Raw genomic sequence first — 12,034 nt, forward strand, 5'->3', positions numbered from 1 at the left:
ATGGGGCAAAGGTTTGGACAGTTTAAAAGTTCTGAAAACTAAATTCTCTAGACTGCTCGGGGTTGACGTGAGGTTGTGTGCTGACAGCTCAAAAGCATTCATCCAAAACCCAGCAGCATCAATCTTGTCTGTGCTCACTTCAAAAGGTCTCTTTTTTCTGTTCTTGTCAATACTTTATTCTAGATCAGAAATTCCCTTCCAGGGCGATCTTAATACCAAACAAGCATTGAGTCATTCTGCAATGTGATGCTTTACCCCTAGAGAACTGCTAGAAGTCAGCCCCTGAGCAGAGGAAATTGTGGGCAGACACTGACCCTGTTCCCTCCTTTCCAGTGCATGGAAACTGTGGTGCATGAAAACTGTGCAGCCCAAAATGGAGACTCCAACTTTCACCTTATTAGTGTTGCATCTTTTTGCCTTCATCATCTGGGAAGATGAGCTGCCAGGCTGGAGATTTGGCTTTTCTGAGTCATATGTGAGCAAAAATATAATGACTGTACCTCTGACCAGCACAGTCAAGAGGAAAATAGTACAATTATGGCCAACAGTAAGTGTGGATTAGGGCACACCATGCCAACCACCTGCTTTCTGTCCCTGAATGTATGATTTCACTTCTCTTCATCTCCAAAATTGGGGTAACAGTGCTCATCTACATTTCTAAAGTGTTTCCAGGCTAAAGGCCAAACACCTTTACTAGGAGTGATTTATTTTTAACTCTGTCACCACAACCCCATTTGTGTATGTGAGGGATGCTGTGCTCTCGTATCTTTGAGGCTCCTGGTGCTTCCTGCCTTGAGATCCTAGGTTTCTATGCAGCCTGTGTTCAGGGATATAAGGAATCCTCACTGTACTTGTCAAGCAGCAAACTTGCCCAGCATGCGCAATCTTTTCTCACCTTGAAAACATTCTTAGGGATTTCCTACTGAGACTCAAAGGCAGTCATATATTTTATTTATTTTATTACAAGGCATGTAAGTAAAAACTTGCATATCTGAAAAAAAGATATTAGATAGAAAATGGTAATAAAATTAACATTATTATCTTAAGAAAATTGGTAATAAATACATTTCCCCTCGACATTAAAATGCTTGTTATTTTGCACAAAAATAAATACAGCATAGCTCTGGCATAGAGAAAGGCCAAGGATGGATACAAGAAGTCCATGTGGTGTCATAAAAAAGCTCAGGTGATTTTTAAAGGTTTGGCAGCCTGCACTTGATGCACTTTGATACAACTTGCACTTCAATTTTAATTTCACTATGATTTTTAAACGGTCCCATAATATGAAAAGATGAGAGGAAAATTTGTTTGACTATAAGATTTTTCCTTTAAATATTTTCAAAGTAAGAGATGTGTAAACTCACTGAAACTAATCCTCAAAATAAAGAAAAAATACCAAACAGGTGTCTTTGTGGTTATTTTACAAAAATGCATTTTTTTTCAGCTGTGGGTGCTCAAGCCTGACCAGCCAACTGACACAGGACCAATCTCCAGTCAGTTCCTCAATTCTTTACACAGTTTAAAAAAAAGAAATATTAATAACAAGGAGAAATGCAAAGACAGTAGTATTCACTTCCCAAGTCACGGCATTTGAGGTTCTTACACTATTATCCAAAGGTGAGAGGAGAAAGAACAGGTGTATTCCAGAACAGTTCCCAGCATAATTTTGGGTCATTCTGGTCTATACTTTTCTTTTAAAACTACTGACAAAAAAAAAAAAAAAAAAAAAAAAAAAAAGGAAGAGAGACATTTCCATGCACTGTGCTGTTCTTATGCCAGCACATATCACAAGCACAACTGTGAACCTAAGTCACTGATAGCCCAATCTAATATAGATTGATTGATTGTCCCATGACAAAGTTAGATAATGTCCACAAAATGCCACAAGCTCTGGCAGAGTCCAGTGTTCCTAAAGTACTGATAGGTCATGGCAAGACTTGGACTTGAGTTTGAAGGCCATGTTCTTGTTGTTCTTGGCAACTATTTTGCCCCAGAACCGCCTGGCTTTCTTGGGGATGCTCTCTCTCCGTTTCTGTAGTGCCAGTCGCTTCTCGTTCTTTTCCTTGCTGTCCCTCCGGAGCCGGACTTGCCGCACGATGCCTTCAAACAGCTCTTTCACGTTGTGCTGCACAGCTGCTGAGGTCTCAATGAACTTGCAGTCAAACACGACAGCACAGGCTCGCCCCTCTGCAAAATTGCAAAGTGGACACGTTACATGGGGTCACAAGCCCCAGGGAGGAGGGAAGAAGAGACAAGACAAGCTGCCATGTGCGGGGGAGTCAGAGCCACCAGGGAATTCCTCAAGCCTAATATAGGCACAGATAAGTCTTTAATTACCTGATGCTGCCTGCTAGCCCATGATCCATCTGCTCTGTGTCACAGCCCCTTTCCGGGGGGGGGGGGGGGGGGGGGGGGGGGGCGTTAATCCCCTCCAAGTAAAGCCCAGCCCACGCTGCTGGCTGCAAAGGTAGCAGGGAATGGCAGACTTGAGCTGAGACACTGAAGGCTGGGAGGCCAGCAATGCCTCAGTACCACCTGGCCATCTTCGATGCAGACTCCCTCAAGGTGCACTGAAGGGTGATAATGGCCCTCTCCAGGCATATAGCACAGCACTGGAAGCAGGGCACATTCCTCCTTCATGGGCCATGGGTGTAAATCAGAGCCTTGGAACTGTAGTAATATCAGTGAGAACAGACACATGTACAAAACCCTAGACCTGTGTCTATGGCTTTAGGGGTACATCTGAAACCACAGTTCTTACCCCAAGTTACATAAGCCTAAGCTAAACCTGACAGGTGTCTTTCACACACAAGCCAATTTATTGTCTTCTGGCTTGCTGTGAATTCATTGCCAGGGCCACTACAGTGACATGAATTCACCTGCCATCTTTCTAAAGAACTTTCAAGCTGGGCAAAGAGGAATGAGAAGGCAACCCTGGGCTCCCTATGAGCCCCTCAGTTCAAGCCCTTTACTTGGGGCAACTGTGACACGAGCCAGAGGAACTGTGCACATCCACAGAGAAAGGAAGAAAAAGTCTAGCTCAGCTGGGAAACAGAAGAGCAGAACAGCTGCAGAGAGAAGGAAATGCTGAGCAGAAGAACCCATGTTTCTAATGGGCCAAGAGAAGAACATCAAATGCACTGCTATGTGTTATGGTGTGCCACCTCAGCCTTAGGGAAGACTCTCCAAGAAGAGATTTTACTGATTGAGGATGTTGAGAGCCAGAAACAATGTTCCCAACAGTCTCTCCATTCCTATTTATGGGCTTAGTGGTTATTGATTTGTGTGTAGCCAAGGGAAGGCTGATTTAGCATCCCAAAGCAAGGCAGTAAGGAGACCTCTTCTGAAAGGCTGCACAGTTCCTGCCCAGACTAGCAAAATAAAGACTGGGAGGGAATTTTAATTCATCAGGGAGGACAGAGAACTGGTTATAAAGAAGAGAATTTTTGGCAGCAGAATAAAGGGGGATAAACTCGTTATGCATAAACATGCACTGGGAATCCAAAGTGTTTTCAGCTACCAGAGAAATCACATCTTGCAGTGGTCTTACACTAGGAGCTGGAAGGGAAGAAGTCCCATTTATGATGGTACTTAATAGATACAGAAATGGGATTATCTGACATATAACAGTATTACTAAGGAAGGCTTAAGGACCTGGCAGACCCTTCCCAGTACTCTGCCCTCTGTTCCAGTCCTCTGTTGTTTATTGCTCTTTTATTGCCCAGTCCTAATCACAGTGCACTCCCTCAGCCAGAGCACTGCAGTTTGTCCAAAAGCTACTAGATGACTTTTAATGTTTATGTTAGGTTTATGCTCATCATTTCCTTACCTGCCACTGACACTTCACGGCACCTGACAAGGTCACTTTTGTTGCCAACCAAAATAATGGGGATATCTTCTTTCTGGCGTGCCCTGCGGAGCTGTATTCTGAGTTCAGAGGCCTTCTCAAAGCTTGCTCGGTCTGTGATGGAGTAGACAATCAAGTAGGCGTCTCCCACTTGCATGCAGTGGTCTCGAATCCATTCTCCCTCACGCTGTTCAAATTAAATGGTCAGACATCATTATGCCCAGAGCAGGTTTTACTTAGAAAGTAAAACATTAGAGAATCCAAATGCATTCCTGCTGTAAACTGTAATGGGTATGGTTTGAATCACAGTTATACTACAAGTAATTCCAATGTGGTGATGGTATGAATACTTCACCACAAAGGAGGGCAAAAACTCACCCAGATAATTTATTGTGCTGGCTTTAGGCTGGAATGAACATGGTCTGGGGAGAAAGCTTGAATGTTTTGTTTTATCATTAAAAAATGAAGACTTGCACTTCTCAGGCTCACAGTGCAGAGCCATTAGGCATACTTGCCTTGATGTGGGGTAGGGTTACTCCTATATCTTCCCTGATTCTGCTGTACGGAAAACACCTATTTCTTTCCTAAAGGAAACTTACTTTTTATATTAGCAGTTATTCATATACACTTTCCTGTCAGCATTTGATAAAAACAAATTAAAGTACCTTATTATCCCACATGTCGAGCAGTATAACAGTTGCACTTTCCCCATCCACCATCAGGGTTCTTTCATACGTGTCTTCTGGAAAGAAAAGCAGAAATGTTGGTAATATATTATTTTGTGTCATCATGTACGCTACAAAAATCCAAGTTGTTGAATGTGGGTGATTTGTTCACAGAGTTATTGAGCCAAATTTTAGGGCAGCTCACATCTAGTTCTTTCCTCATTTCCATCAGCACTGAACCTGCATTCTGTTCGTTATTGGCTGCCTTACTTTCCATGATAGATGAAGGATGCTGAAAGATCAGGAAACAAAATGTTCATTATTTTGGCTGATACTCTCTTTATCTTATGTGGGAGAGAGAAAATAGAACCAGTGGAAGAAATAACCAAAGGCTGAACATTTGCCCCATGGGAGCAGCAGAATCCAGCAAGGCTGAGTAATGGAAAATATTTGCTTTCACTTTAGCATGGACAATTTACGGGTGAACAGTCACTGCTGCTGAGAGCAATACAGAGAACAGCCTACCAAGTGAGGAAGACAGGGTGTTGTGGGACAACAGCTGCTGAGTTTGAGAGAGACCGAAACTTCTGTTGCGCACTCGTTTCTCTCCCATTACAGTTTCCCACATCACTTTTGATGTTAAATAGCAGAAAAATGAAAAAAACACAGAAGGTCTGTTATTTTGTACTGCAGCCATAAAAATTCATACCTCGATTATAAATGCCATGCAGCAAAATTCTGCCTAGATCTAAGGGGGCTGTTGCCACTCTGAATTTTGATCAACCCTTGCTGTGAAACCTCAGTCTAGCTTCTGCTTCAAATACCAATCTTTCTTCTTTTCCCCAAAGCTGGGGATATTTGGATGAGCAATGAGGGGTTTGGACCCGTTTCTAATCTTGCAGTAGTGGTCAGTGAAAAAAAGCTGGTCTTTGGGTAGTGCAGCATTTAAAGGATCTGTCCCAACCATGCTTGAAGATAGGGCTGTGTCTAACCTGTGCCTCATAAGACTTCTGCTCAGCACTGATGAAGTGTACTTTCCCCTAAACAGTAATCAGAGCCTTTCCTCAAAGCTAGGAGTCTACATCCCAGCAAAAATATGAGCCAAAAATATTACACATGTAAAATAAAGTCAAATGGAGCCCATGCTTAAAATGTCGAGACTAAAAAGACAGAGCTAACTCTAGGAATAGTTTCCCTTGAGGTCCCAAGAGTATGAACTTGTGTTCATAAGTTAGCTTCAACTTACAGTCAGTAGCAAAGCTTCTCCATACAAGCAGCTGTACTCCTCTGCAAGTTGGCTACCCTGAAACTATCCTCTCATGTAATAAAATTTCCAGTGTGTAGGATGAAGCTCCAGTTTGTAAAGCTAAAGTAAATAGTTTCTTTGAGTGACTGAGCATCTGTGTGAGAACAAGCTCCATGCACACCAGAGGACAAAATCCAGAAGACTCCTTCTGCACTGCATTACATATAGAAAAGCTACAAATGCATAATCACACTCCTTGAAAATACTATGCCTAAATAGTCATATTCAGCACTGATTTGCACCTTGGTCAGTCCTAAGGAACTTCTGTAGAATATAAAACACAAGCGCTTAGTTCATTTCATGCTTTTTTCCAAGCTGACACTAAAAAAGGAGAAAAATAACAGCAAGACTTACAATTACCTCTGCAGAGCTGGCCTTGAAAATCTGTCACTGCTATACTCCAAGCAATGCTGCTGGGAGTGTGATGGAAAGAGGAAACCGCACGGCTTCACATGCAGGAAAAGAAAACTGCCTGACAAAGGTGTGCAAAGCAAATCAGCTGCACTTTCTGATGGCTTGTCCAAGGATCCTACTCTACTTCACTCGTTTAGCACTAGGAAAACTTTTATCAGAGATACTCCAGGCTGAGGAGCCGTTAGAACTATGGAAAAAGTTGATGACAGAAGCTGAAGGCAGAGCACATCTAAATCAGTGAAATCCCCTAAAGGCACAAATCTCTGTGTCCCCTTGAGACAGCAAGCAAAGAAAATGTGGGTCCAACCTTCCTGGTACTGGGCTTTTTAAAATCCTGGGCAAAACTTCCCCTAACTGCAGAGTTAGAAGCCTATGCCCCAGAGAAGGTTGGAAGAGAAGCCCAGAAATTCTCTGTTGCAGCACTGCCACCATCACACCAAGGGAATACAGGCAGGAGACAGAAGGGATATGGGAGAGACAAAGAAAGTCCTGCATACTGACAAACGCAGGCAGCAAACTGCATGTCCCCTGAAAGCAACAGCATCCTTAGAGACACAGCAGATTTCTGTGGCAGCACAAACCTTCCACATCAACATCTTGCACACAACATAGCTCAGGAATTGGTGCCACAGCTTCACCTTCTGCGTGATCTGATCTTTGGGATTAAAGAACCCTTTGCAATCCTAAACAAAGCTGGGGAGGATATCAAGGGGGGAAGCTACAGCTTGTGCCTTTCCCCCCGATGGGCAACAGGAATTTTCCTACTCTGTTGAAAGACCTTTATCTTTTTTCCTCCTGAAGGAGCCCATACTCTGCAAGTAACATGAAACAAGGTTTTTACTCAAAATTTTATATGTTTCACTCAAACTCCATCCAGCCTGCACTAAGGCAGTATGTTCATACAGAAAGGCTGAGATGACTTCTAATGGCAAATATTTTGGAGGCAACTTTTTCTTTATATATCATTTTAAAGTATTTAATTCTTGTAAATCATGAGGACCTTCAGTTGTTTTCTCTCCCACAAGTAAAACTGGAGTCAGCCCTGTGATGCCAGTGGTGACACAAATATTGGACCAGCATGAAAGCTGAAGCAGACTCTTGTATTGCATCATCACAGGCAGGAATGAGGCAGTTTCCAACAGGTATTTTGGAATGAAATAGCATGGGAATCTGAATTGCTCTCTTTCAGTGGCTTTCAAGCATTGTTGGAGAGTATCTTACTCATCTTATTTTGCTTTTGTGTTCTCCTAAAGCGATGCTTGAGTTCAATCAATCAGTTTTGATGACCAGACCCAAATGCTTGCTACTCTGGTTTACACTAAATGGCCTCTCTCTTTTTCTGTGGCAATTACTACAGGAAGAGCTGACTGCAAGTGAACACCAACACCCCAGGACATAATTACCTACCTCCCAGCACCTCACAGTCACTGTCAATGCTGTCGTGCACCCCTGCAAAGATGTTGGCCAGCGAGGACTTCCCTACTCCTTGCTCCCCGATCAGCACCACCCGGTAGCAGCTGCTGCCAGACTCGGAGGAGATGACAGAGTCGGATGACTCCGAGGACCAGCTCCTTCTGTAATATTCATCAGGACTGATGGTGTATCGTTTCTGTGGGTTGTACTCATTGGAGTCTTTCTGGACCAGCAGATTCTTTCCATCAGCAGGGATGCTCCATCGCTGCTGCTGCTGCTGGTGCAGACTGCTGTTGTGGGTGCGACGCATGGTAACGTTGTTGAGAGTCATTTTTAACCCCTAGTGAGAAATAGGGAAATCACAAATGTTATCCACAAAATATTTAGAAATGCTTTCTTACTAGCTGCAAGGCAGCACATCATGCTCCTCTGTAGGGACCTAATATGTGAGAAAAGAAAAATTAATGTTTCTGCACTCTTTTGTACTTGGTGGTACACAAAGAAATATTTCTCATTAGTAAGACTTATCCCATTTCCTAGGGATAATACCACCCTCACAGGCTAAATCCTATCTTGTCTAGCCTTTACAAGCTCAGGGCTGTGCTAGGTGCAGCCCAGTCCTGGAAAGAGGGAGACATTGCTGTGTCCCAGGAGAAGGAAGCGACAGTACTCACCACACCTGTCCTGTCCTGCACAGCAGCTGCAGCCCTGCCGAGAGACTGCCTGTGCTACAGGAACGTTCACCATCTTTTGGCTTGACTGGGGACAAGCAGAGGCACTGCTCTCAGTTGCCTCCAACTGCCAGTGCAGCTGGATGTGCAGCATCTTTCTCATTGTCTCAGTTAAGAGTTGAAACTCTTGGGAAAGCAATAAGGCACCACTCACTGCAGTCTTAGACAACCCTGGTATGAAATATTATGCAAGAAAGTCTTGCTGTGATGGGGTGGATTTGGGTCTGGTCTTGTCTGTGGTCAGGTAAAAAAGAATGGTTTTGCCTCAGACAGTGACTTTTTGGCTGGAAAGAGGGAGGACATTGTGAAGTCCAACAGCTTTCCTAAGGAGGTACTGGTTTATAGCTTCTACAGGAGATACCACCGGGAGAAAAGGCTCATTAATTTATAGATATTAAATCAATAACTTCATTACTGCACAATTAATTAGATAGCTTCACTCTTCTTACATAAGCATGGCTCTTAATTACATTTTACTCAGCAAACTCTATTTTGCCTTGCTTGGAGGCACAGAACAGTGATGTCATTCTCACAGGCCAACAGCTACCATTTTTAGGAAAGTACTTTGATGCATTCCAGCTCCCAAAGTGACCGTTATTTAGACATTTTTCTTTTTTGCCCTATATCTGATGTTTCTTGGCTCTTGCCTCCATATCAGTAAATAGGGTAATTGCCCATAAAATTCACCCAACCACTTTCAAAGCTCAGTAATAGGTGGTGAACAATAAAAAGTACAGTAGAAAAACACATACAAATTGTTATTCTTCCTTATAAAAAACTGTCTGAAAACCTCTGTGAGTAAATGCCCAGCAGGACATTGGACAAATATATAGAAAAAGCACTGTGTGAACTTACTGCAGCATACATAATATTTTCTCTGTGATGTGCAGTACTTTGGGGCAAAATGAGATCATTTGCATGGTCCTAGTCACAGTAACTTTGTCATCTACAGATACATCTAAAGAAGAAATCATGCACTAAGCAAAGGCTGCTTCACAAGCAAAATTAAATATTTACTGTGGTTGAATTTTAAAATGCACTTTTTCCTTGCAGTACCCATTGAAAAGACCAGATGAAAAAAGCCAGCTCTGATTCAGTCAGAGAGTAACTCACAACCTGCAACAAGCAGTCACTCACAAAGCCATAATAAACACAAACATTTTACAATTTAGCCTCTAACAAATTGTCATCCTTCATCAAACAAAGCCAAACGAGTCCCTGTCACACACTGCACTCCAAGTTCAAGCTGCTTTTGATACCCCATACTGCATTTAGCTACCCAATTCTCTAGCACCTCCAGTAAAAGACTGGGTCCAAATCCACTCTTACTTGTGCCAGGCTCCTGCAGCCAGTCCAGTCCTTTGCTCCCACTGCCCTTCTCTCTCGGTGGGCTGTGACACACTGAGAAGCTCTGCTGAAGTAAATCCTCTCCTGCTTTGGGGCTGCCTCTTTAATTCTTTCTCAGCAAACCTGGTTTATATTAAGCCCATCTGATCAGAGACAGGGCTTTTCCGTGACGTGGCTGGCCTTTCCATGAAACAGCCAGCCCCCAGCTGGGAGGAAGCAGACATGCAGAAGAGAAAAAACTTGCAAACAATCTCAAAAGACTTACTCAAAATCATGTGATTGTTTTAATGTGGCCAGTAAAATAAACACTTTTGGTTCTTGCGTGATGAAAACAGGAAAGTGGAACAAAAATAAATAATACATGACATTTAGCCTCAGACAGCCTTTAATTCAAATGTTATCAAAATTAATGATGATTTTAAAATTACCTAAGTTTATTTAATGCATGAAATTCTGTAAATGTATTATGTATCTGTTCTCTGTCTGCAAAACACACTTAACCCCCTGCTGGACAAAACATTTCTCTGGAATAAAATATTTGAATATTATTTTGAAATTTTCTTAGGAGTAGGAATATTATTCTAGGGGCTTTGTTAGGGTTTTGTTTGTTTCTTTGTTTCTAAAGCTCCAGTATTTACAAACCTGTTTTTTTCTGTCAGCCTCCAAGTGACTCTACCCAGTCTCCTGAACTGCATAACCAGATCTCTCTCAGTTCTGATTCAATATTTTGCTACCAAGGGCTTGAAAAGACATCCAGCTATGAATTCAGCCTTACTACAGCTGGATGTTGGCAAAGATACATCAGAACACACAAAGTCTGCACAAAGTCACCCAGTGTTAATGCTGTGCACGGGAGCAATCACTATATTGTGTACATGCCACAAGCCCAGGGTCTGGTCCTTAAATTTTGATAGGCTCATAGCTGATTGACAGAAGAAATTTGGCCAGAAGGAAAAAAAATACAAACCTGTTGAAACTGGTAACAACATATTTCTTCATTTAAAAAGAAAGAGTAAGAAACTGTGACAGAACTGTCTGCCAGGGCTACCACAACTTTTATGTAAGCATACATAAACTCTGTACTCACCTCCCAATTATCCAGACTCTGTATTAAATAAAATGAAGTCCTACATCTTTTTTTTATATTTACATATTTACATTTTATATTTACATTTATATTTACAATCTCCTAGTCTCTGAATTTAATAGGACTAGTTCTTATCCTAGAAAGTCTGAACAACTTTGGTTTTAAACAGGGGAAAGAATTTTTTCCATGCTACAGGCAAGCAAATCTTTAACTGACGATGTACCTTTATTGAAGGGAACACTGATACGCAGAAAACATCTCTCATTAACATTGCAATTGAAGTTTCCTGCTTTGTTTTCTCTTTGACTTTATTGCATTCCTGTGTCTTTTGTGAGGATTTTCAGGGACCTCCTGAGCCATTCTCAAGTTTTAAAAGTCAGGAGCTTTTCACAAAGTAATAGGCACTCATCAATGTACATGGAAATTATGCAGCTCTACCAAGCGTAGAATTGAGCAAAAATATGCCCTGATTTTTCTTCACCTGTGTTTCAGTGCTTGGCAGCAGCTAAACTGGCCCCAGGTCCTGCATTTTCGCCTCACCTGTCTCTTACACATCAGTCTCTGGGCCTCTGCTGCTGAGTGATAATCCCAAAGAGTACAAAGTGCCCCATCCCTCTGTGTAGGATGTACAGAGGGGATTGTAGTACTTACTGCACAAAATGTAATTACATCTTTCTCTGGGAGGGTTTGTGGCATGGACAGAACGTTGCAAAACTGCTTTTCCTGTTGGCATTCTCAACTGAAGTTGCTCATTTTTTTGAAACATGCTGGAAACCATGAAGGTGGGTGGTTGGTTGGAGTACTATGCTCTGCACCTCAGGTTTGCTTAGCTCTCTATAAGTTGTCTGTAATTTGTCACCTCTGAGAAAAAAAGCAAAACCTGTCCACTGCAGGACTGGAGAGATTTATGGCCAGAGCGATTTCAGCAGAACTGCAGGCTCTAATGTCTCACCCAAATGTTTAACATATATCATAGCAGAAAGTGCAGACAGAAGAAATAAACCAAAGTCAGAAAAGCCTTTGTGTTTAGTTATAGTTACTGTTAGATTAGGAATTGCTAGATGTCATCTTTCATATCCTCTTTGTAAAATTCAAGGCAGACAAAGAAAACACATCTCTTCAGAACTGCACAATATATCTCTTCCATAAAGCCATCCAGAAGGGTTGTTCCAAATATGGCATGAAGCACTTGTACTTGGGGAACTTGCACGTGTGTTTTGCTTT

General features: G+C 42.2%; 1 protein-coding gene across 1 annotated transcript; it reads right to left on the reverse strand.

Annotated features, from left to right (window-relative positions):
• Nucleotides 1-951: 951 nt before the first annotated feature.
• Nucleotides 952-9,846, reverse strand: GEM (GTP binding protein overexpressed in skeletal muscle). Its single transcript, XM_069005135.1, has 5 exons — nt 9,706-9,846; nt 7,640-7,985; nt 4,513-4,589; nt 3,830-4,034; nt 952-2,187 (listed from the first exon to the last, which is right to left on the reverse strand). Exons 2-5 carry the CDS (start codon nt 7,974-7,976, stop codon nt 1,910-1,912), a joined length of 897 nt encoding a protein of 298 aa, XP_068861236.1. The 5' UTR covers nt 7,977-7,985; nt 9,706-9,846; the 3' UTR covers nt 952-1,909.
• Nucleotides 9,847-12,034: the final 2,188 nt, after the last annotated feature.

This window comes from Aphelocoma coerulescens, chromosome 2 (assembly GCF_041296385.1).
Source record: "Aphelocoma coerulescens isolate FSJ_1873_10779 chromosome 2, UR_Acoe_1.0, whole genome shotgun sequence".
Lineage (NCBI taxonomy): Eukaryota > Metazoa > Chordata > Aves > Passeriformes > Corvidae > Aphelocoma > Aphelocoma coerulescens.